The sequence below is a fragment of the Agelaius tricolor genome, unplaced genomic scaffold (assembly GCF_023055355.1).
Source record: "Agelaius tricolor isolate 1412-34295 unplaced genomic scaffold, bAgeTri1.0.p SCAF_9, whole genome shotgun sequence".
Lineage (NCBI taxonomy): Eukaryota > Metazoa > Chordata > Aves > Passeriformes > Icteridae > Agelaius > Agelaius tricolor.
In genome coordinates, this window is record NW_027269269.1 from 13,846,785 (window position 1) to 13,873,328 (window position 26,544).

The 26,544-nt window shown below is 40.0% G+C and overlaps 1 protein-coding gene across 1 annotated transcript in view; it reads right to left on the reverse strand.

The window, feature by feature from the left end:
* Nucleotides 1–2,091: 2,091 nt before the first annotated feature.
* The window catches only part of TYR (tyrosinase), a 42,393-nt gene continuing 17,940 nt past the window's right edge, over nucleotides 2,092–26,544 (reverse strand). Inside the window, exons 3-5 of the mRNA XM_071432800.1 lie at nucleotides 24,555–24,702; nucleotides 6,433–6,614; nucleotides 2,092–2,561 (exon numbers count right to left, since the gene is read on the reverse strand). Coding sequence (XP_071288901.1) covers nucleotides 2,338–2,561; nucleotides 6,433–6,614; nucleotides 24,555–24,702 — 554 coding nt within the window. The 3' untranslated portion in view covers nucleotides 2,092–2,337. The remainder of the gene's footprint in view (nucleotides 2,562–6,432; nucleotides 6,615–24,554; nucleotides 24,703–26,544) is intronic.

Genomic DNA, 26,544 nt, shown 5'->3' on the forward strand with positions numbered 1-26,544 from the left:
CATGTGCTCAGAGGCAGATACCTCTCTGAAGGGGTTTGACTCCCAGCTGGCATCAGGCCACTGGTCTGAGCAGAAACACCACAACGATGGAGAGAACCAGCAGGTGTTGCTTGTGTAAATTCTGTCCTAGTTACTAAGATGAATATACACTGTGCTGTCTATTCCTGGCCACAGACCACGTTGACTGTTGGAAGCAGGCCTGTGTTCTTTGTTCCCTCTCAAAGCAGATGTGGTCTCCAGGTCATATGGTGAGTGGGAAAATTGCTCGGGGGTATGCCTACAAATATGAAAGGGATAAAAATTCTCTTTCAGCAGCTAGAGCTAGTTTGAATTCTCTGTGATGAAACTTCCATGGGAAGAAAACAGGCTGTTAGATCCTTCACTGAAGACAAGGGAAAGGAAGAAGCCTGCCTGGGAATTGGTAAATGATCTGGGCAGAGCATAAACAGACTTTCACTAATAGGTCATGAGTTTGGTCACAAGTACAAATTATGCATTCCATGGCTTTGAGGAAGAAGAGCTGCCAAAAAGTAGGATTTAGAAAACCTGATGAGCCAAAGCTTCACTTTGATCCATTCACACATGGTGATTTGCCATGGCTAGAGGAGGGAGGCCCAGGGAACACTCATGATCTGTGGAGAAGACATGAAGAGCTGAAGACTTGAATCAGAAATTACTTGTTGGCCATGTCTTTTGCAAGTGGGTGACATCTGGTAAAAATTAACTTGATCAGTGTGAAAGTGAAATGCTGTCACAATGGAATAGTGAAAAGACTGAAATATACTTGCTTAATACAAGTTAGGATTTTTCTATCAGAACAACTTTTCAAAGGATGACATGGCTTTACTAACACTGAAATATTTTGCATAATGGCACTTTTTTCACCAAGCATCTAATGAAACACAGGAGTGGCATTTCTGTCAGGGCAGGCACCCAACCAGGGGTCACAGCTCTGCCAGTCAGTCCCAGACTTCCACAGCCATTCAGACTGTCTCAAAGCTGGACATTTGGGACTTTTAAGGTACACAATTCCAACATATTCTGGTCGTGTTCTAACTCCAGGACTGGGGACCCCAGAAGCGTACAAACTCCAGACTCCAACAAGAGACTCTGCCTGGGAAGCCCCTGATAATTTACAGGATTTTCATTCTCCCTCCCTCTGAAGACCTGAATGGGTCTTTAGATCTTAGATATAACAGCCCCCAATTCCCCATCCCCCTGTACTGCTGGCATGGAGAATGTAGAGAAATCTGGATTTGAGCCTGGGAAGAAGGGAGGGCTTGGGGAAGGTGTATTTTTTTATTATTATTATTATTTCTCATTATCCTATTCTGACTTTTGGTTGGCAGGAAATTAAAATTAAACTAATTTTCCCATTTGAAGTCTGTTTTGCTCATAACAGTATTTGGTGAATGATCTCTCCCTGTCCTTACCTTGTCACGTGTTTTATCTGTGCCATGCAGAATGAGGAGGGCAGTGACAGAGCAGCTTTGGTGGGCACCTGCTGTCCAGCCAGGGTCAAGCCACCACACTTTGTTTTGTTACAAGTGGGTCACATTGTGGAATCTGTGCATACTGAACAACCAATAGTCAGCCAAAATGTGAGCAATCATTATGTCAAGTGGAACAGAGGTGGGCATGGTGAGACCAGGTTTCCTCTCCTAAAAATCACCCAGCTCTCCTGATAAATGCAAGGCATTGTAAAAGACAGCAACTAATAAGTATTTAAAGCAAGTGAGAAGTGGTTTCTGAGCTTCCTTTCTTCTGATGGCATTCAGTCAAGGACAAACATTATGGGACATTATAGGAGCTGGAGGAAAAACTCCTATACCAGAAGAAAATTTGTCTATGGGACAGTCAGTCTGCTCAGTCACTGTATATTGTGCTAACTGAACTAAAGGATTCTTTTTGCTCTTACATTCTAACACAGAGTGGATGTAGCACCAATTATGCAGTCAGGCACCTGTGACTGTATCCGTGTGCCAAACACATGGATTGGACAGCAGAATTAGACCCAATTTACACTTGTTAAAAAGCAAATAAAATAGAATTATACATTAAATCCACCACACAAGCCAGTCTGGTTTCATAGGAGCATTATTTAATCAAGCATAGGAAATACACAGTGTTCTTTGGGTGGCATCATAGCTTATGTTGAATCTGGGAGATTTTTTTAGGAGTGGATCTGATAAGATGCTACAACATTGGAGATTTAAAGAGACTTGAGACGGTCCATCCTGCTTCTGCAGCACACCTCAACAAGGTATTTGTAAACATCAATCAAACACTGCATGCTTGATTAGCACCGTAGTAACATGACTGCGTTACTGGAGGCCTCTAGAAATTGGACTGATAACTTATATTGTTGTAATCTTCACTTTCTATGAGCAAGGGTTGAATCTCCGAAGAAGTTCCTCCTTTTTTCTTCCGACAGGCCCTGACAAGCCCTGTGAGCACAGCAGTAATGATGCCTCCAAACACAGCTGCTCCGACCAACCAAGCCCAGATCTGACGGGCTTCCTGAAGATAGGGTGTCAAAAAGTCTTGGAAAGACTGAAGGGCTTGAAAAATCAAACAGAGAAAGAAAGATCATTTTACTTGATACAATTCACTGTCAGTTTATGGAAGTTCTATAATAGATAATTCTGGAAGGCTGAATATAAAGAGACAAGAGTGGTAGAAATTATCTGAGAGCTACAAATAGTTTTAAACAAATCTCTTCAGCCCTGATAGTCTCAATCTTCATGTCCAAAGCTAGCACAGAGTTCTCTGTCCCCACTGCTCCTCACGGTTTTGTCAAAACTTCAGACTGTAACCCAAAAGTTTGATACTGTGTGACCAAAAGGTCCTGCTATCTCAGCATCCTCTGGAAGCAGTAACTGAGGCAGAACACTGGGGAGAGTTTAAGGAAAGGTCAAGTTATTACAATGCCTACAAAATACTTACCCAGCCTCCAAAATTTGCAGGTCAGGAATTTCCTGAACTGGATGTTGTTGTGTTGTGTGTAATAGTCTTTGGAGGATTTTTTTTCTCCTTCCATCATCTTTTCAAGCTTCTCTTTGAACTTTTATCGCAGCTTTTAGCAGAAAAAACATCCCTGCCTTAAGTACATTCATTAACTACATATTGGATGGGGAAAAAGCTTCCTTTTACTAATTGTGAACCTGCGTGCCACTTGCCTTGACAGTTCCTCTGTGGGGAGAGGCAGTAGACAACTATTCTGTGGTTATTCTGCACAACAAATCCTCTTTCTTTGGTGAATCCAGGGAAGCTTCTCACTGTTAGATGATCAGCTGCCTCCTGGCTTTGTGATATGAACTGCGTGTATGTGTTTTTCTTGCTATGGCTTAATGAGTTATGAAAACCCTGCCATACTGGGCTCTCACTTCACAGCAGAGGCTGGGAAGAAACCTGTTCAAAATGCATCCAACAACGTGCTGGCTTGAATTTGAAAAATAATGATACTTATCCGCTTGGGCCAAGGAATATTTGGAATCCACATGTCCCAGTTATTAGCTCTAAGACCATTATTAGCAGTAATTACTAGCTAGTAAGGAAAAGAAAGAGCACCTCTATGGGCACCTTCTCTGGGAACTCCTATGGTGGTTTATTTCTGAATGTTCTTTATGCATCTGGACTGATTTAGATGTACTCAAACGTATTTAGAATGCTGCACCCCCACAAAGGCTGTAAATGTCTTCCTGTTATCTTGCATTTTCACTGGTGCCCAGAAAAACAATCTATATATCCTCTTGGGTCATGGTACTTCTAAAAGCACATGCATTGTGCTCTGAAAAGATGCTGCCCCCCAGGGCATGGGTAAGGGATGTAGCCAGGAAGCTGCCTGGTTTGTGTGGCCCCCTGACTACCCTCTATTAGTATTCCAGGTGGATAGGGGGAGACTGAAGGAGGAAGTCTCTAAAGGGTAATCTAATGGGACTTCAGGGCAGTTAAAGGAGTAGGTGTTCAGGTAGTATTGTCCTCGATTCCTTCAGTGCTAGGGGAAAATACTGAAAGGAATAGGAAAACTCAACAGATCAATACACGGCCAAGAGACTGGTGCCGTAGGTGGAATTTTGGGGTTTCTGTCCACAGGGTGGCTTACACAGCACCAGGCCTGTTCGTGTTGGATGGGGTATACCTGAATCAGAGGGAGAAAAGGATCATGGCCCAGTAATTAGCAGGGTTGATAGAGAAGTCTTTAAACTAGGCATGAAGGGGGAGTGGGATAATTGGTTCCTGCCATTTCTTGTGTGTTTGTTGTTCATTGGTTGTATACTTCTGGATGTTCACAAAAAGTACCTGCGAGACTTCCACAATCAAAACTAGAAAGATGAGCTAGGAGAGATTCCAATTATGGAGTCCCTCAGCTTTAAGGCATGGTTAGTTTTCTTTGTAGTGTTAAAAAGTTCCTAGCTCCTACAGATTTTATCAGTTTCCTCACTATTACAGCTTGGAAAATCTTTTTTAATGGAAAGATTGTCAAGCACTGGAACAGGCTGTTGAGGGAATTTGTAGAATCACCATCCCTGGAAATGTTCAAAAATCATTTGGATGTGCTGTTAGGGTATGGTTTGATGGGCTTGACAGGACCGGTTTTATGCTTTCTCTCTCAGTGTGAGAGAGAGATTTTCTGGGCAAAAGTCAAAACTGCATCTGTAAATTTATCTGTTTTCATTTCTGAAAGAAGGAAAAAAATACAGAAAAAACTTAGTCCAGGTGCTGAAATATAACTCTTGAAACAACTCTTAACAGACTAACTTCTTTTGACAGCTATTGTTAGGTGGTGCCATTAATCTTCCAAATCTCTGTTATTGATGCTAACTCTTGTTTGTTTTCATGCAGCCGTGCAGGTTGTGGACATTTTACAGCTCACAGGTCTCATGTCACAGAAAGCTGGGTGTCTGCTCCAGCTTCTGCTCAGAGCAGCTCCCCTACACTGTGACATGTGTCTTGGAGTCCTGAGGGATGGTTTTCCATACACACTGAGACCACTTCTGCTTCAGCACTGTCATACTTATAAAACAAATGAAGCTGCAATCAAAACTATGTACTCTTACACGCTGATTTGCTTTGCAGTGGAAAGCAGAGCTACAGGCATCAGTTTTTCCTCAGGGACACAACAACAATATAATTTAGCATTAAAAAGCCATTTTGTCATTGGATCTTTCCAAGTTTTATTTCTCATCTTCTTTCTTAACCAGCCTCACCATGCTCAGTTTAGTCCTACTTCATCTCTTCTAAGTTGCTGGTACTGTAACTCAGAACTGCTGCTCTTCACAGAGTCACAGAATCATCAACATTAGAAGAGACCTCCAAGGCCATCTAGTCCACCTGTCAACCCAGAACCACCAAAATTGCCCCCAAACCACTTTCTTTAAGAGCAGACAAGACAGGTTTTGAGAATAGGATTGGGCCAGATCCTGTGTGCCCATTCCTCATTCTGTCTTGTTCTTTTCCTCTGCCTTAACACTTCTTCCTCATCTGGAAGATTTGCAGAAATGCTGCCTTTTCTTGATGACCAAGATATTTTTTACTGAGGTTTTTTTTTTCTTTCATAAGTGTTTCCTACTTGTCCAGTACTTCCTGTTTGCCAATCACAGACTTTCTCTTCTCCTAAAGAAAAGTCTGTATTTATACACTGGAGTGAGAAAATCTGTGTCTGTAATTTGAGTCCAACCATTTTCCATTTGTAATCAGTTCTTCCCTTCAGATAAGAAATAGCTTAAGCTTGCTTCTTCTCAGTGAGATTACCAAGGGGTTAAACGACATCTGAGGATTATCTGGGCTTTCTGAACAAGGTTGAATTTCATTCATTGTGTTGATCTTTCAGAATAATTAAGGAACTACTTTCCTTACCCCTGTTAAAAATATAGGCAGAATTTAATAGGATTTCCTTTTTCTGAGGACTATGTGCTCCCCTGGGAAAAGGAAGGAGTCCAAGAGACAGCAAAAATTAATTATTGGATGGTAAGTATTTTACCATTTCCTTCCTCTTGCAGTACAATTTCAGGATTCAGAATTCCTGAAAGTCATGGTATTTGCTTCTTTGTCTGAGTTGTACAATTCTAGCAATAACAGGAGTTTAAGAAATTAATGTCTGATTAAGTCATTAAATATGAGAAATATGTATATGTATTTCTGGTCTTGATCTGGCTGTTTCATGAGCTTATATTCCAGCACCTGGACTAAGTATTTTCTGCATCTCATTCTGCAATCTGTCCATACATCCAGGATTGCCCCATCTCAGGTGCAGAATCTTACACTTCCCCTTTTTTTGAACCTTATACAATTAGTGATTACCCAGTCTTTTAATGTTTTTGAAAAAATCTGGAATTAGAAGGATTTTTTATCTTGTCATAAAACAGACATATTCCAGGTTATAGGCAACAAATTTTACATTTCCCCTTTTACCCAAAATTATGACATTACCTGGTTCTTGCAGATATTCATAGTCATACCCCAGCTCTCTTGAGGGTTTAAAAAATTCTCCATTTCTGTAAAGAGGGATGAAGGGGACCATGTAATTTTCTCGATTGTGTCCAATTGGTGCATTAGCTGCTGGGTATACTTCTAGCATGGGCCTGTGTCTTCTTAACCATCGTTCAAAAATGCTGTGGAAGAGAAAGCATGCTAATTAATGATGGGGATTATCAGAATTTTCTTTCTTGAAGATTAAAACAAACTGATGGGGTTTTTTTAAATGCTGGAGACAGAGTTGCATGCAATGTCTTGTGTTTGTGCGTGTAATGCTTTCCAAATTTCCAAATTTGGGGTTATCCACTTCAGTGCTAAGTTCCTATGCAAGCCTACAAAAAGCAAATGCCTGTGCTGCTGCAAAGAGTCTGAATGTGCTTTGAAATTCCATAAATATAAATCACTCTCTTTCTGTGCTCAGCAATTCATGTGGTTTTGAGGAATAGAGAGAAATTGATTAAAGACCTCAATACTTCTTCCTCACTCTCTGAAACATTTGTAGCTAGTTTTGGACGGTCTTGTTTCTAGCTGCTCTGTCCTGTTCCTCTTCCTCTAATTTCTTAGTAAGGGTTTTCAATGAAGTATGAGTTACATTGTTATCCTATGGATATCACCAAAGGAGTGGAAACCTCTGAGGAAGAAGTGATAAGCTGACAAAGCAGGTCAGCTGCCAGTAAAGTGTCTTTCTCCAGCCAGAGCTCCTTCACTGACCTCAGTGTCTCCACTGTTGTTTAACACATTCCTCTCTCCCAGCTGCTGTGCAGCTTTATTTTACCTCTTCTTAAATATGTTATCCAGAGGCACTGCCACTGTCCAGCTCTGGCCAGTGTCAGGTCTATCTTGCAGCCAGCTGGAGCAAGCTCCATCTGGCATGGGGACAGTTTCTGTCACCTTCTGGCAGAAGCCAACCCTGTAGCCCCCTAATTGCCAGAACCTCACCAATGAACCCAATAGAAGTTGTTCCCCATGCCTCCAGCCTCAGCTGCTCCATTCCATATTTCTATTCCAAAATTTCTTCCATTAGCTGTCTGTCACCACAGGCCTGTGTCTTCTCTTTAACTTGGATGCAGAAAGCTTAAAGGCTGCAGCAGGGGAAGTATATAGTGGCATTTTCAACTTAACTACTGAATGTGTTTGGAAAGCAAAATTAAGAACCTTCCAAAACATTCTCAGTTCTCCTCCCTTTGAGCTTTTTTTCTGGTCAACTCTTCACTTTCAATTCTCAAACCCTTTCTCTGATCCCTTTGTGTTTATTCACCTGAATGTGCCAGGTTGGAATAGGGAAGGTGGGAAAATGCTACAGGGCAAGCAGATGCAGGTATCTTCTGCATGAGGAAAGAGGACTCCATACTAAATCCAAAGATACTGGTGAGAGGTAATTATTGACATTAGGCTCAGGGAGGCATCTCTCGATTCTTTTATTAATTATAAGGGATAGAAATGGTCTAAAGAGACCTGTAAATTGTGCTTTAATGGAGATCAGCTCAACAGTTGCTCCTCCCCAACACTGGCCACTGACCGAAGGACACTGACTTCCCTCCCCTGTTCCACCCCCAGCTGTTCAGGGCCTCAGGTTATCTCAGAAATACAGTTCCTAAATGCAAGTCCTCAGGGGTATGAGGATCTCTGCAGGTTATCAAGGAATTCTGCCAGCAGATTTCTATCTCTTATTTTTGGGCAGAAATATTGATATGCACACTCTGCATAGCCTACCAAATTAAAGCTCTCTCATACTCATCAAAATAGAGGTAGGGCCAAAATCTTTGTTCTCTTTTTAGGATCAAAAACTCTAATAAATGAAAACATGACTGTGTTCATATACCTTGTCTACCCTTTACAATGCAGGTATTAATTTTGATTAAAATCTTCATTTGTGTGTCTCTTCTTCAATTAATTTCATCAATCCTGTCTGGAAAAACTCTTATCTGAATAATAATGTTTAGTTGAAGCTTTCAGTTGGATAAGTTTAAACAATATGAAGACTTCAGCTGGTGCTATCTTAAGAAAGTTTGAACAGAAACTCTGTAATCTTTGGAGCACAGCATGAAGAAAATCACTAATCAATAAAAAAGAAATAGAATATAAAGGAATAATTAAGCTTGAGGAGCGCTGGGATGTGGGGAAATGTTGTACTCCAGTCTTTTCCCTGCCTGGCTTTTACTCATGCCTTGGGTAAAGTACCCTGACTATCAAAGCTTTATTTCCCTAGCAGTTTTAGATGGGAGCTGAGATAGCTCTTCTCTGCAGCACAAGGTTGTTAGGGGTGCAGAGAGACTCTGGTTGTGGGGAAATGGTTATATTTTAAGGCAGAGGTGGGACTTGGATGAAGTTTTTAATGTCTGGTGATGGTATGTACCCTAACTTTGGAATGTTCAATCTGAGGTGCTTCCTGGGGCCTGATTTTTAGAAAATGCTGAGCAGTCACAATCTGAAAATTCAGAGGGCTGATAAGCACAAGGTTCAGAGATAAAACTCATCATTTGCCTGAAACAGCTCTGCAAGAAATGCCCTGAAGTGCATCATCCTTGCTGCATGAGTTAAGTGTTGCTGTTGCATAAGAGCTTTTAATAAGAATCCTTAAGCCAGTAATCTTTCAAGCAGAATGCAAATGCAAAGCATTTCCATGGAAATGAACATATGTACTTTTGGATTCCTTCTTTTGAATTCCTTCATTTGCAGTGTGGTTCCTACATGAGGTATCAAGCTTTACTTAGCAGTAGCAGGAGCATTGAATTGCCTGCCCTTGCAGCTGATCTTTAGATTCAGATGCGATCATATGCCTCTAAATCCTGATGTGATGAGTTTTGCTGATGCACATGATGTGTTGCACAATTCACTGAGTTGTTTGGGAACAATTCTCTCCATCAGATGGCACAAGATCTTATCACCCTGGCTGAAATCTCTTTCATTGAAGATATCTGTATGTCACCATAGGAATCTCACAAACATTCTTTAAAGCTGTAAGAGTCACATTTTTTTTCTACTCCCTTCAGAACAGCTAGTCATGTGCATTTATCTTGCAGTAGTCTTTGGTTTTTTTGTTTTGGGGTTTTATATGGCACTTTGAAAGATTTGGATCATATTCTGCTTGCTAATAAAATGATTGGGTGAAGTTGCATTTATTATTTCAATTTAAAGGCTCCTTCCCAGCTTATTCAGTAAGATGGACTCAAACCACTATTTTTTTCCTGGCCAGATAATGCATGGTGATTTGTGTTTTCAAGAGTGTTCATGGCGTTTTTAATTTTGCATGACAAAATTGACAGATGTAGTATATCAGTAATATTTTTTATGTGTACTTCATCTGTTTGTCTTCCTGCTTTTAATGGGGCACTTCTGGGGGCACTGCCATTTCCCTTCTCTCATATTTTGTGAGTTAGGGAAGAAGAACCTTATTCTTGCTTTTTATGAACAGTTCCCAGCTTAATGGAAAAAGAAAACTCCCAATGGCATCCAGTTGGGGAGAAAAACCCATGGACAGGGCATACCTTCAGCTGTATTTCTATTGGTAAAGTACAAATGGTTCTCCTTGGGCATCATAAGCCATTTCACATCAGAGAGTTTTATGACTCCCCAGCCAAGTCCATTAACTCCCTTAATACATTTTTAAGGAAAACTGAAAGCCTATGGCTTTTGCTGTCAGCCAGGTAGTGACACTGGAACAGTGCTCCTGTTCTTTGGGACTTAATTGAAAAGATTTGGGGAAAAAAAAAATGTATTTGGAGAAAGTAATCACACTGTTTTTGTTTCAGACTACTGTGACCACTGAGTCAAACATTGTAGAATACCTTTTTCTTCAAATAAGGTGTTTTCTCCAGCACTGGCTATATTTAAGGCAGTTAGCATCAAATGTTTTCTCTGTCATGCAGGGCTGTGAAGGCAAAGAGACCACATCTGAATAGCTATGATGGATCACTGCAATTCTTCCATGTGCCTTGATCTACAAAGACAGTTTAGTCCAATAACAGGCATGTGGTTTCCATGACAGAAAGAAATCAGTGTTTCCATCATCAGATGTTGATCTGCTTAAAGTTGACCAAAGTTTTTCTTTTCTTCCCCTATGCAGTCATGTAAGTTATTTCCCTTTAGCATCTTGAAAATGTGTGGTTATTTCCTGTTCTTTTCTCAGGATCTGCAGCCTTGGAAGAGCCTAGGTCTGCAGAATTAATGCTACATGCAGAGAGACAAAATGCTGAAGTAATTAGATGGTCCCTTCATGGAGTGACAAAGCTCCTGGTAAAAAAGCCAGGTTTGTGGCAAAGCAGCAGACCATAACTCCCTCAAACTGTTCATTATCTTGGCAAACCACTGCTTTTATGTTCTCTTCATATGAACCTCTGCATCCTTCCCTGGACCTGAGAGCCTAACAAAGTAGGACCATGAGGGAAGGGCATCTTCAGGGGCATTTTATTCCATATTGCCTCCCTTTCTTGCCTTAATTTAACTAAAGGTAACAAAAAGGACATCTAAAATTCAGATCAAGTTCTGCTATATCCAATCTCCATACTAATTCTGTGCCAAAAAAAAAGAAAAAAAAGAGTACTGGACATAAGTTTAGTGAGAAGGAGAGAAATCTCTGTCTCCTGCAGAAGTCTGGTTAGTTACTTTTTCTTCCTCAGCATCTAGACAAAGGGAGCAAACAGATCAGTAGCTATTTGTATAGCTGGAAGTGATATTTTCCAGAGGCTTTTTTAGCATTGCAATTCCAGCTAGACTAGCATCACTTGGGAGATGTTGGCAGTGCTATGGGAGCAGATGGGATGTGAGCGTGGTGGGAAGACAAGGAGGGATAAAGGGAAGTAGAGAAGAGCTAACCAAAAGTTTATGGGAATTTTATTCAGAGAATGGAAATTGAGAGAATCCAGCCTGGGACTAGCAGCAATAAACCATAAATCCTTGAGGATGATGGGTCTACTGAGAAGGGTCCCAGGCAATCAAAGCTTAAGAAAGAGAAATTTGAAATGTGGAAAATAACTAAATTAAATAGAGTTTAGTCTCCTGATAGCTCCTAACATCCTCTGTATTTCCTCAGCAGCAAGCAAAATTGACTTGGAAAGGGTAGTTTTTATTTAAAGGCATTGGGCAGATGAAAAAATAATTCTGTCTAGATTAGAGAAAAATTTGTTTGCATTTGAAAGACTTCATTCACTTGAAGAAATCAAAGTGCCTAAACTGAGTGTCTTAAATAAGAGGCCCAAGAACTGAAAGAGATTGGAGACTAATTTGAATTTTGGAAGATGACCTGTCTCACATTTAGTGCTCAGAGAGGCTCAGTCTCTCTAAAGTGCATTTCCAAAGTAGAAATAATTTTCTAGTGGGTGTAATATCAAAGTAATTACTAATTATGATGATCAATACCCTGTGCAAAGATTATTTTTGTGGTAGGAAACAGAATTTTAATATTGTAGAATGGGCTGGATTTAGACACCTGAAGATAAGGATCATGTTTAAAAATTATTTAAACCTTGGAAAAATTGATCATGGGACATGATAAATTCACTGTCACTTAAGCTCTGATTCAGTCATAGGCCATGTTTGATGCAGAAATAGCTAAAGAAGGTAATCAGGTCTGAAGGATTCCCAAAAAGCCATAAAGGCAAAGAATATTTTTCCTGCATATTGGAAAATTCTTAGAGACTCTTACAGGACTCATTTTACTCTACACAAAACAGGCAGAGAGTAAAAATAACTTACCTAAATTTACACTGGCCACACTGTAGCTGAATGGGACCTCAGCTCTGTGGCCAGTTTGTATCAAACTGTGGAACCCCTAAGAGTTAGGTTATACCACTGCAAAGCATGGAGTCTCAATTTTACTTAAATTTTTTCTATATATCTGTATATGGGTCACTGTAACTGCTGATGAGGTTAATACTTGTGTTTACCAGTTTTAATAGGTTCCAAAGTATTGCTATGTGGGAAAAGATAATAATAACGCCCACCTGGTATGTAGATGCTTTGTCAGTTTAAATTTTTCATTCAGGGAAAATATACTTTGCTTTTGCGAAACATTTTAGTGTGATATGGTGAAAATTAAAGCCATCTATAAAAGACATGGATATATCACTTCTATTTAATTGTGTATAAATAGACTCAAGTGTTTTCTTTGTTCTGCTCCATACATACCAGGTTATAAAAAATGAAATTAAATGAGCCATAGCACAAAATTAATTAAAAAACCCAAACAAACATACCCACCTTGGTTTAATGAGTGGTGGGAAAATAGGATTGATTTGAGTATGATTAAAAAAAGGCCACCAATATATATTTTCTTACTGAAAGTATGAATTCATATTATTTTATGAATAATATATGCAATGGGATTATAACTAATGAAAGGATGAACAAGAAATAACTGGGTTTATGCTGCCAGTGGGAAATACCAGGCAGAGTATAAAAGCATTGCTGTATGTAGGCTGGGTTCCTTCCTACTGTTCCAAATAGTGTTGTGCACTCTGAAAAAGATGCTGCTCACAGGAAGGAAATCTTAAAATCTAGAAAAATCAGAGTAAAAAAATAAGACTTGTCATTTTTCTTTATCATTTCCCAAGTGTGCTACCACAGTCATGGGCAGGGGTACTCTTGACTGACTGAGTGTAAGAGGAGAAACCAGACTTTAAATGCCCGTTTCTAACATTGAGCCACCTCAGAGGCACTGGCTCATAGTGTAAACTAACTGTACCTTCAGGAAGAGTTAACAGAAAAATTTAATCCTGTGTGTTTTACCTTGCAATGAAGGAGAGCTGGAGAGAGATGAAGGGGGAAGAAGAGGGTGCAGTTTCTCTGGATGAATTTCTGTCACACAGTAAGGAGCAAGAGTGGCATTGCAGGTATGCCCAGTGGAGGACTACAGTCACCTTATGATGAAGGCTCATGGTCCCTCTGGGTCCTTTGCACTGCAGGGGACACAGTACAGATTTCCTCCTGCCTCCTTGTCCTCACTTTCCTTGTAAGCATTTGCATAACAATGCCATAAGCAGGATTAAGGGACTGGTTTGTTTTAAAACCAAACTTTCCCTTTATTTTCATTTGTTCTGGGATAGTTTAGGTGAGATAAAGCTGTGGATCTGATTAATTATCCTTTTGTGTGATGGCCAGTACCAGCACAAGGGATAAACTGAGGTGAGCATCTCTGGGCAGCACTAATTGCCAAGTAGGACTTTTCTTCTTCCTTACCTGTGTGCTAGGTCAAACTGACTTAAAGCAACATTGAAATTGTGCCCTCTGTTTCTCAATAGCCTGATAAAACTTTGCCTCAGCTGAGCCTGCACTCAGTATTAACCACTCAGCTGTTAGACATCTGCTTTGTAATCCACTTATAAATTTGTCAGGTTCAAATCCAAAGCCATGTACTTGGTTGTGCCAGGTTTGACACAGAGATTTTCATTCCTCATCTCCAGTTGTGAGACTGAGGCAAGGTCAGACTGACTATGTCAGAAGGAATACAGAACATTGTTGCTTAGAGCTCATTTATACAATTTATTTCAGTATCATGAGATCTGACATGATGTAGAAGAAATCTGGCAAGCAACATGTATTTGCATTTGGAAAGAAAAGAAAAAGGAAATAAATTAAAGAAAGCTTAAATGCCAGCCCAAGGACTGTGATTACACAGTAGTCATCACTTTAAAAGTTGGCACTAGTCAGCTAGGATTGCAAAGTCACCTCAGGTAATTCCCATCCCAAGCATTTGGGAGAAAGATCAGTGCTTCAGTCCTGGAAGAGGTGCTGATGCTGAGGCTGTAAAGTCAAGGCACTGTACTGTTTGCCAATGTATGCAGTTATATTGCAGTATTCTTTTTGGTTCTTTTTGTTTTAAGTTGGCTAAAGACACTACAGGGACTCTCAGGAAGGTTGTAAACAAGTTACACTGTCTGATTAAAAATTAAGATACTGCCCTCAATTATTGTGAAAACCCATCCAAAGCCTTTGAGGCTGTGTCCCCCACTGGTGAATCACTGCTGAGGATTGCCCTGGGTTACAGTGCTTATTCTGTCTAGTCCCAGCTCCTGGAGAACATCCAGGGGCTTCCATCATCAATTCCAAGCTGCAGCATGCAGCAAGGAACTTTGGACAACTTTGCCTCTTCCCCAAACCCTCGCAGTACCCCTGTGAAGTTACTCCTGTGCCAGTCCCTGGGCCAGCCACCAGAGACACCTGTGCATGTATATATCTCTATATGTACGAATGTTTTCCCATAACAGGCTTTCATCATGGTCAGCCAAACAGGTGAAGAGGATGAGACTGTTGGTGCCATTGGAATTTTGGGTGAGTGCTGCATTTTTTGCATTGATCTGCATATCTGGTCAAGCGTGTTTGCATATATGCATACGCATATATATATACATAGTGCATGTGTGTGTGTGTGTGTGTGTGTGTGTGAGGTTGGGAATACATGATCAACCTCAGTACTGGCTGCACCTAAGAACATGAAGCCATACCAGCTTGGGCTTCAAGATAGACTTGCATGAAACAGAAAAAAAAAAAGGATGTTTTAGCCTGGTGGAGCTGTCTTCCCACATAATGCTGTGCTTCTGATATTTTTTCTCAGAGCATGTACTCCTCATGTAGATCAATTACATGCATCTGAAATATGGATATTCATTTTCAGGAAAGGTCTAGCCTACTTCATTTTTTTCCCTTTTTCCCATCTTCTGAACAAAAAGTGGAGATTTTTTTGTGGACTTGAGTGTAATAGATCACCTGAAACATGAAGGCACAATGTGCAGCTGACATAAAGCCCCTTCCTTATTCAGCAAGGTTGCAGGCTATCTCCTAAAGTTGTATTCTCTGAGTGAGATATAATAACATATAGTATGCTGACACCTTCCCACCCACTACAAAATACCACCAGAGCTGGGCAGCTATGTAACACCTGAGGATCTTGGCACTGCTCTGCTTCACGGATCTCACTACAACCATTTCATCTCCTTTGTTCTCACTGCACACACTGGATATTTAGAAAGTGTCAGATAAAGGAAACAAGAGGGAGGGAATTGACAAGGAGTAGTCTCATACAACCAATTCCACCTAAGAGAAAACCAATGCTACTTTGCCTATGTCACAGTTTCTTGAAAACCTCGAGGTTACTTCAGCTGCTGCATTCATAGAATCATATAATATCCTGAGTTGGAAGGGACCCACAAGAATTGCTGAGTCCAAGTCCTGGCCCTGCACAGGACATCCCCAAGAGTCACACCATATGCCTGAGAGCATTCCAAACGCTTCTTGAACTCTCTCAGGCTGGTGCTGTGAGCACTGCCCTGGGGAGCCTGCTCAATGCCCAACCACCCTCTGGGTGAAGAACCTTTCCCTAAACTAGGGACCTGTTTTCTGAGCTTCTCCTTTTTGAACCTAGATCTTGCCTGACATGGTACCATGCATTTATGAGATTTTTTTTAATATTTCCCCTACCAATGTGTTTTAGAACTTTTTCCCCCAATCTATCAAACACCCTCAACATATCTGTAGGACTAAGTGAAGAGAAGGGTCTTTATACTTTCATTCTGACACTTTTCCTCTTTATGTCAAATGACTTGAGCTTCCACAGTTATTTGGAGAAAATGCAATTGGATCTCCCATTGCTGCTTGGCATGATTATTTGGCTGCAGAGTGCAATATAACTTCCCCTCATTGCTCCAATAATCATGCAGTCCTCCAAATATTTCTCTCCTAGAATAAAAAATGTTACCAGCTCCTCAAGCCTCTCTTGTGAAAAGAAGCTACTCAAGCACCAGAGTCCTGCAGAGAATTCAGATAGAATGATCCTGAGCAGAGATGACTGCTCTCTGTTCCTCTCCCAGAGAGGGCTGCTGAAGTCCTGCAGTTCTATTCCCCCTTTGCTATCACAATATCCTTTGGTTACATTGCAAACTTCTTAAGCTTCCCAAGAAAGTCATGTAGCTCCCTGAGGCTTCAATTCCATTGCATCTAAGTCTGAGCTCCCCTGCCACAGAGCTTAACAAGCTGAGCAGTCCTGTAGCCTACTTTCCCAGTAAAGAAACCTTACTGAAATATTACTGGGTTTGGCCTTCTCAGAAAACTGGGTAGGATGAAACAAGTGCTGAGCCCAACTTTGCTGCTGTATTACCATGTAAAGAGCTTTATTTCAACTAAAGAGGAAGATAATGGATAAGCTAAGCTTTACACTAAAGACAAGAGCTGAGTGTCTGAGTGAGATGAGTGGAAAAAGGGTGTAGGAATCTGTGCAGAGGAATGTCCATATACTCTAGCATAGGACTACGTAGTGCCTTAGCCTAACCCAGTTATTGGCAAAATAATCTAATTCCTGTGGGAGCTTGTCCATACCTCTGCAGGAAAGAAATGTGATTAAGTGAGGATTAGCTGTCCTGAGATTCTGTCAGAGCTGATCTAAACTTGGTTGCTCTTCTTCGTCAAGTCAGCCTTTGTTTAGCACAATGGTGTAAATAACTTTTCTGAGGTACAGGAGATAAATTCTTGTTCCTTAAATGGCTGTCATCATGTATGTTGTTTCACTCCTTACTGACAAACCAGAGTAATGTTTGGCTAGAGATATTTGTTTTCCATTCAGATTTAGGTCTCCAATACTGCCCAACACTGCAAACCCCAGGTTATAGATGAGACATTATGGGGTGTCCTGTGTGCTTTGTAAATAAGGAGATAGAAATGCAACCAACCATGTGCTGCATTGAAAACAGAAGTTAGTATTTGATGGAATGTATATCCTGTGCTCAATTTCTCAGATTCATTTTTGCCATAATTTGATGCTAACACAAAAACATCACTTGAAGTCAGAGATAGTAAAAATGCCAGCTGCTCCAAAGTTTAATAACTACTTTTCCCTGAAGTCAAAGATAACAAGCAGATTAAAATGGATAGCTGTGGAGGTAGCTGGACTGACACCATGGAACCCGCTTTTGTGCTCTGCAATTCAGTTCTTTTGAGACTTAAATATTGTCATTATTGAAGTTCACAAGGGCATATAATACATAAATCACATCTATGGAAGTGAAGTGATAATTTCTTTTGATAAATAGGAGGTAGCTACATGTGGGTGAGAAAAGTACCATGTTTTCTTGTGATTTTTTACAATTTGAACAATTACATCAGCTGTTATTGCAGAAGTGCTGCAGGAAGGAAATGCTAGCTGTCTGCATCAGAGTTCATTTTGATTGCTGTGCCGCAGGGAGCTTCCTCCTCCTCCAGCATTAAGAGAATAGGTGAAGACTAACCCTGCAGCTCTTGTGAAGTTTCAGGGTGGTGTAACCTTTCCTTTTAAAAACCGGTAATTGTTTGCAAAATATGTGGTGTATGGCATGATCCATTCAGTAATTGTATTGGTTGAACTAAAATCTTGCAGTAAGATTGATATGAAACCTGCACTTTAAATGGGACTCTTTGAACTGACCCTGCTATATAATAGACTTTTATGAACAGAATGGATCATTACAAACATCTAGCCTGAATAATGGCATGGCAGGTGAGATTGCCAACTGCTGTATTTCACATATGATGCAGAAAATGTCTATTTAAGCTTTCTCTGGTCATTCCCCTAAAGTAAGGTGGAGCAGCAGTGCTGTAGGTTATATGTATGCTTAATCAATATATGCTTAATCAATAAAAAGAATGTTTATCTCCAGAGCCTGATCCTTGTCATTATTTCTCTCTGTGTCTGCCTCTGTATGGTGTATCTTTGGATATCCAGAAGACTTATTTAATGTTATTTTAAATGCAGGTGCACCCTCAAATGTACTACAGATACTCAGTCCCCCTCTGTCCACTGGATCAGGGATGCTCTAAATCTGTACACCTTCACTTTTGCCTCTAGTCGTGGTACATGTTAGATGACAGGTGATGTGACCCTCCAAGGCTGTTCCTGCATCCCTTTGAGTGTTTTGCAATTGCAACTGCTCAGGCTTACTGAAGTAGGTGTTAGAGCCCAGCTCAGTATCTTGGTGTGTGATTTGCCTTTCAGCCCCAGCCACAGTGATATGAAAGCAGAGATACTGGGGAGCTGTTTCTCAGCAACACCCCATCCTTCCCACTTACACTCTGCTTTCCATGGATAGATTTGTGTGGTATTTCACAGGAGATGTGAACTCACTCTGCCCACATACCAAGCCCACTTTGAGTGAGTCAGCTCCATCAAACAAGCTGAGTAGCTCTGGTTAACCTGCTACAAAGCCTGAGAGGTTAGGAGGGAAAGGTTAGCAGCTCTGCTCGGTGCCAAAAGTGGGCTTGTGGTAAAAGAGGGAGCATGTGTCCTCCTGCTCATTTGCAGACATCCCCAAGGGGAAGCAAAATTAAAAATGTAGAAATTTCTTTCTAAAAACTTCCATGCCCAAGTTTATCCCCGCCTTCTGTACTTACCTGCTCTGTATCTCGTACTTGTTGTAGGAGCTTGTGTGTGCCAATAAATCTTGTGACCCAGAGTCATTCCTGGCCCACCCTCATCTCAGAGATTCTGCTGGAGAGAAGTTTTCTTCCTCAAAGTCCCTTTTGATAGAACAGATCTGCTTTCTGTGTGCAGGAGCTGCTCTAACAAGGTTAATTTTTTAAATACCAGGGAAGGATGAGAGCTGGGCTACCTTGCTGCTGCGCCACAGAACCCGCTGGTGGGACGTAGCTGTGCATGCTGATCAGAGCTCTCTTCCCAGGATATTGCTAATGGCAACCTCTTGACCTGCCTTTGTCTAATAGATTTCAAGTGGCTCCAAGCCATAGCTCATCCAGCTCCAGAAAAATATGACTTCTACGGCTGTGTCATTTGCAAATGTAACCTCAAAAAGCAGTAACAGCCTTGCTGTGCCCATATCAAGGAATAAAATTAATCATATAATTTGTGTTTATAATGTGAGTTTTCAATTTTTAGACTGCTTTATTATTGGCTGATATATTATTGTACTACAATTCCCATATCAGCTGCACCTCAGTCAAAAGTTTTGGTGTTTGTAAGTTTTTGAATACCAAAGGGAGAAAATAATTCCTCAGCCTCATATTTTATCTGTGCTGTCTCCCACTGGAGACATTTCAGGGTAAAGAATCACTCTTATTTCATGTATTAAACAAGTCTGGAAACATAATGTTGTCTTACAAGAATTTTTGATGATTCTCTTTGAATGCATTTTCTCCAAATGTTCCAAATCCTTGAAGCAAATAGTTTTTAATTTCTAAAATAAGTTTTTGTTTCCTGTCAACATTTCAAAACAAGAGAACAATTTGGTTTTTTCTTGTGCCGTTTTTTGGTTTAAAAACCCTGAGATGACATTCAAGAGAAAACGAAAATGTTCTCTGTTTTACTCTGTTTCAAAAACAGAGTAAAAATAAGTAACTTTTATTTTGACATCTCCTGGGAGTGAAAATCAAATTTTCTCTTGTTAAAGCATTTTTTGTGACGAAATCACTTTTTCCACTTTTGCCATTGTGCTGCTTACTATTATGAATTTTATTTAAGTGGAAGAAGGTGCTGGCATTATTGTGAATATATTGAATCCAAAGGGACTAAAAACGTCCAGAAAGTTGACAGAGGGAATAGGGTGCTGCTGATCAAAGCAGGGATGTCCAGCTGTGACTTGTCTTTGCTATTCATGTGACAGTAAATGAAATAATTGTTACCTCCTGTTTCTTTGATACTTGAGAGCCACAGTCAGAGGCTAAGGATATGCCAGGTACTGCACAGACCAGGAGAATGAGATAGTCTCTTAGTGACAGAGCTTACAACATGCATGCAGGACAAGGCACAACAGAGAGATGCAAACAGACAGGAGGAGGACCAGGCACCCATGTTCTGGGACTGCAATAGTCCACTCACTGAGGAGTATGGAGGGACTTGCCTGAATGCCAAAAAGGTGTACAGTAGAGAATGATATAATTTTCATTTTGGAGGGGTGCATGAGCTCCTTAACAATGATTTGGTGTTGAGCAGTGAAGGGCCTTCCCAGTAGAAACCAGCTGATCTGATGTGAAGAGAGCAAAGAAGCAGCAGAAGGGTATGAACTTGGAGTAAAGAAGAGCATTGAGATGATGTGATGGTGGTTGCAGCAGCATTCTGAGCTGTGCAGTTATTTATGATAGCTGGAGAAAACAGGTCTTTCAATGATGGCATCACTAGAACTGGCAATCTGGATCTAGCTCTAGACTAATACGCAAATAGTATAACAAATACTCGGCTTTAGAGAGGTGAGAGACTAATATCCTACACATAGGCTGTGTGTCTTCAGCAAATTATTTCTAAATTGCTTGTTCTAAAACCAGGACCTTTGGAAGCCATCCACATTATTGTAATTAACTCTGCCCATTGCTGCAGAACTTAAGAACAAGATGAGGACTGAGGCCCAATTACATTAGCTGCTGCATGGGCATAAAGCTGTAAGGAGATCTTTAATGACAACTTCTATTCCCTGTTGCTTTTTAGCTTTTCTTAGGGAAATTGTTGGGCTGTGGAGTGGAAATCCAGAGTTATATAGGTATGAAATAAATGAGAAGAAAACTGAAATATTCAAAGTATAGAAGTGCAGGGCTAAGAGATGAAGGTGCTACATGCCTCTAGAGATGAAATGTCTAAAAGATCCAGCAGAGAGGAAAGAGTTCCATCTCTGAGCACAGAAAACACCCCAGTGATCTCAAGTGGGATTGTGGGCTCGTGCTTTCATGGCCTGTGCAGCTGCTCCTTACAGCTTGTGTGGGTTGACTCCTCCCTTGTTATTCCCTTGTGCTGACTGTAGAGCATATCTGAATAGTAAAGAGATTTGCAATTAAGAGAAATGCTTCAGAGAGCTAAAAAAGCTCTTGTTTTTGCTGAATGTGTATTTTGTTGCATCTTTTTTTCTTTTTATTTTTTAAGCCATTAAATTAACAATTAATAATTTTTAGGGTGGTTGCCTGGTTTTACCAAACACTGAGATTTGATCCCGACATCTTCTAGCAAATAAGAAGGCAAGGAGCCTGATTAATCATTGCTAATAAAGCTGTTGCCTGAGTACCTTCATACCTCTGCACTACTGAGAGGGAACGGCCTAAAAAAAAATGGAAGCGTTTACAAGCCAGTGCTTTTTTCTTTCACCTGTGTGATCTCAACTGCACCTCTGCTTCCTCTATCCTTCCCTCCTTTTGTGCATCAGGCCTGAGCAGGGCAGGTGAGGGACAGCAGATGGTAGGCTGCCTGTTGCTCAGTTTAGAAAGCAACTCCTAACATTTGGCTCACACCTGTCAGCAGACTCCGTATACACTTGTTTATCCTCCTCTGTACCATATGTTTCCATGCAAAATCAGTTCCAATGATCTATTGCCTTATTGCTATCACTCCTATTATGGATGTAACTGAGCATTTCACAGTCATTAATACATTTAGCCTGACAGCATCCCTGCTGCGTAGGCATCTAATATCTCCCACTGTACAGATGGGTTAGCTCAAGCTCAGATCCACAGCTCATCAAAACCTTCATTGAAATCAATGGGAAGGAAACACATCTCCAGGGGATGAAAGTTTGGGAGAGTAAGCTGCATGCTGGGTTTCACCCAAGGAAATTTGCAGTGGAGTGAGGAAATTCCTCTGTGGATCCTACTTGGATGCTCAAAGTGGGCAACCATTCTTGATTTCCTGTCACAGAGCTGCTCCCTGCCTCTGCAAACCCAGCAGAACTGTGATTGCTGTTGTCATCACAAGATACAGTTGAAAAGTTATTTAAAAGCCCATTGGCCCAATATAATCTTAGCAGTCAGCTCAAAAGTATTTTGCCCTAATGAGAAAAGTTGATAAGGACCAACAAATGTGCTTCTGCTGCTCTGGAGACTGTCTCCCACTTCCTCTATTCTTTACATTCTTGCTTGCCTCTCAAAAAAGAATTTCTTTGCTGCCCTTCAAGTCTATGTAGGAGAGGAACAGGATTTTCTAAAATGCACTGTATGTACCTATCAGTCATCTACTTATTAATTATAACTGAAAGCATGATTAATCTGTCACAGATAGAGATGCTAAGTAACCCAACTCAGGCTAATGCATTTCTGTCACCTACACAAAAGGCAGCATTATTCTCAGATTTTACATCTGTGTGTACTAAGGCCCATATTCACAGCAGCTGCAGAGCACTGGTGATGCCTTTCTGCCAGATGGGATGAGGTTGCATCCTGCATATCTCTATTGCCCCTACAGAGCCTGTGCAGTGGTTTATTTCCTCAACACTAGTACAGTTTAATGAGGTAATCTTTTGCAAATAATTTTGCCTTTTAAAATTGATAACAACTAGAGTTATGAGAATCATTTCCAGGGACTCATAATGACCATGACTGAAATTCCTCAGAGGAAAGGGTCAGCATGAAGACCAAGGTGCTATTTAAGCCTGCAACGAGTAGGAGCTAAGAGGTGCACAGGTCTCCTGCAAGTGTCAATGTCTAAATAAAACAATTCTTTTGATATGGCACAACATTTTTTTTTTCTCTTCTGTGTTCCTTTTCTCTGAATATTCAATTTATCCTTTTTTTTAATAGCCTAGATGCTGGAAAGTTAATTTCCAGGCACCAGCTTGAGAATTAGTAACCACACTTGAAACCCTCATCCACCCATCCTGTGAAGCAGTCAATGTATGGATATGCTAAATCACAGCTAAGCTACACTGTGTAAGGTTTAAAATGTCCTCAAGAAAAGCTTTTCACATAAAAGATTTTCAAATCTGACACCTCCAGAAGGCTAATTATACCCTACAATACAAGGAGCAGAAATCATGTAAGTCAGCCATTGAAGGAACAATTCCACTGATGCCTGGGTGACCTGCTAAGACTTGATGCCTTATTTCTGGATGGGAAATATAACCATTAGGCTCATTAAATATATAATCTATTTCATATATATATATATATATATATATAATATTTTATTGGATGTAAATGGTATTATTTTTTTTCAGTCCTCTTATATTTTAAATATATATAAAGAGCAAAAGCCTAACTTCAATTTTGTCTTTTTATACCTGCTAGCTTTTTAGTTAAATAGGATAAAGTTTTATATAAGAGTTTTGATGTGCCTGAGACTGCCTGACCCTGCAAGATGATCCTTGCAAGCTGTAATCTGCATCCCTCCTATGCTGCATGCTTCAGTGGCCCAAAGGAAGAAACCATTTTGGTCTTTATCTCAATAGGCACCTTACTGCATGCAGGCAGAGTCTCAGAGTTCTGAGCATGCAGATTTATGGCAGTATATTGCTTATTGTTTATTTTTTGCCCTAAGCAGTGCAGAAGTCAAGTAAAATTCAGTGGGGAAAAAGTAGAAGATGAATAAGAAAATATAAACTGCTCAGGAATAAGTGTTTGTGTGGCTTTTACAGTTCTTTGCTTAGCTTCTTTTTTTTTTTTAATTGCTCTTTAGTCATCACAATTTGGTGTAAATGCAGTCCAGAGTAAATTGTTTGTAGCCATTCACATGTGACACAGAAGTGAACAGAAATGTTCAGTAGTGACACAGAAATGAAATCTTGGAATGTTGCCCTCAATGAAGCAATTTCACCAGTTTCTTGCAAAACTGTGTTCTCCTACCCTTTCTTATTAATAAACATGATATCCTTCAGTTTGCTCTCTTTTCATTATGCACAGCTGTACTCTTCTCTTTCATCAAGAAACAGTCATAATTTTGTTTGTCACACTTAAATACTAATTTTTCCCCTTTATTTATGAATAACAGGCTTAGATTTTCCTTATGGAATAGAAATTGAAACAGCCCTGGCATTTAGAATGTAAAGGAATCGCTCCAAATGATTATAGTCATGTTAAAATGAGTCACTCACTTTTGATCCCAACTTCCTGACATACACATTCATATATATTAATCATTGTGACATCATTGAAGGACTATTTTTACCTTTTTAATAAAAGCTGAGTGCATTTGTCAACTCATCAAATTATATTTAATCCAGTGAACATACAGACTGGTTAGGAAAGACACATGCTTTCAAATAACAGCACAGCTCCTTTCTACATGTCTGAAAATGTTGTGTGTGTAAGAACATGTAAAATGTTTGCACTCTTTGAAATGCAGGTGAAAAGCCCACTGGAAAAGAAAACAAACCACATAATGAATTAGTTTTACTAAGGAAAATGAAACTTACCTGTCCACAAATGCATGGTGTAGTACAAAGATGGGATCATTTGCAGAGCCTTGTACTTGGGACATGGAGCCATTCATGTAGATGTGAAGTGCGTTGTGCAAACCGCTTTGTGCCGGGTTTGATATCGCAGTCTGCGGATCAGCAAAGCCTGTGGAGAAAATCATATTCTGATATGACAATGTGTATAATTCCTTTTCCAGTAACAGTGAAGATCAAAGTACTTACTTTCCATTCATTTATATTCAGCTTTTTAGACAAGAGCTTAGGAAAACTTGTAAAGGAGTGCTAATATATTTCAAAGGCAGAGGAAAGATGAAATTAAAATAAGCTTAATTAAAACTCCTGCAGTGTAGCTAATGCAGCATGTCAGCAAATGTACTGCTTAATTGCTTTATATTTTTAAATTTCTTGGTCTATTTTGTCTGGCTGATACAAAGCAATATAATCCCTATCGACATTTATATGTGGGCATTTATTTATGTTGAGAAAACTTTTTCACTTTATTTCAATTTTTAATCTCTATACTTACAGGCTCCTAAGATAAACCAGGCTATTTTATCTCATCATATACTCAGTAATCTATTAATGTTTGCCTCTATAGAACACGTTCTTGTATTGATAGGATCCAACACAATGCAATCTATAACCTCTACAGAAGGATTTGGTGAGTAATTAATAATTTTTTACAGTCAGACTTGCAGGATGGAAGTCTGTGGACTGCTGTTATTTTGGAGGACACTTAAAAGATTACTTTAGAAAGAGCTTGCACAGACCAAGCCCCAAGCAGGAAATACTGGAAGATGAGATTGTGCATTAGTTTTTATCTTGGTAGCCTGTCTATATTTAAGATTGATGTTATAGCCCTACTCATCATCCCATCAGCCATGCTTCCAATTTACTTTCAAGGACTCCCAGTAAAAGCCAACTCAAATATATGATCCTTCTCTGGGATTTTCCCAGAGAAAAGAAAGAGAAAGCAAGGTTGTCTTCCCAGTCTATTTCTGAACCTGATACTAGTTCTGATATTTAATCCATGCCACAAAGAGAGCTGTGAACAATATGATCATTGTGTTGATCCTCAGCATTTCCCAAATATTGTTTTAGTTTATCACATCTGGAAGGTGGAAAAAATAAAGATATTAGCTTTTATCTAAGGGGAATTCCTAATGGACTTTGAACACTTGCTTTATTAACTTATTTGGATGAAGAACTAGCACTTGAATGAGAATCAGTAATATACTGTTGAAGTGAATGTCCCAGTCTTGCTATTTGACACTGTTACTCACACCACAGGGCAATTGCTGACTTTGCAAGCTGGATTCTCATTGTAGAAAATCTAAAATGCACCAACTATCAGTGGGTGTTTAGTTCAGGGGACTGAACTCAGCCGGTATGAAAAAACCCCTTCCCTGTGAAAACCCTAACGTGTAACATGGAATTTGGTTCCATGGTTTCAGCTGTCTTGCTCTGGATTTGCTCCACTCTGAGTCAGACAAGGTATTAATTGAGATGTGGCTAGAGTTGCCTTATGAGTAGGGTCATACCCTGAACTTGGAAACCTGAGTTTTGCACCCAGCTGAGACTCTGATCTTCTGTGTGAAATGATTTCGTTGCTTTGTCACTCTAAATTCCCTCACTGGGCCTTTTGTTGTCAGTCAACCTCTTCAAACAAGGGTAGAGCATCTGGCATAAACCCATTGGTATTTATAAGAAACATCAAATCATAACTATAGCACCTAAGTACCAAAAAACCAGTAATAGCAGTAATAGCCATCCATCTTTCTGAGTCTATAGTATGACAAAGCTTTTAAAAAATTCAGGGGAAATCAGAGTTGAAAATATAATTTGGACATTTGGAGAAGGTAGAGTTGGCTTGCTTTGAATATTGCAAACTTTAGGGTAAAGAAAATCTGGATTCAGGAAACAAAAAGAACACATTAACACCTGCAGATTTTAAGTACATCAGATATGGACCAGGATTCCAGAGTCT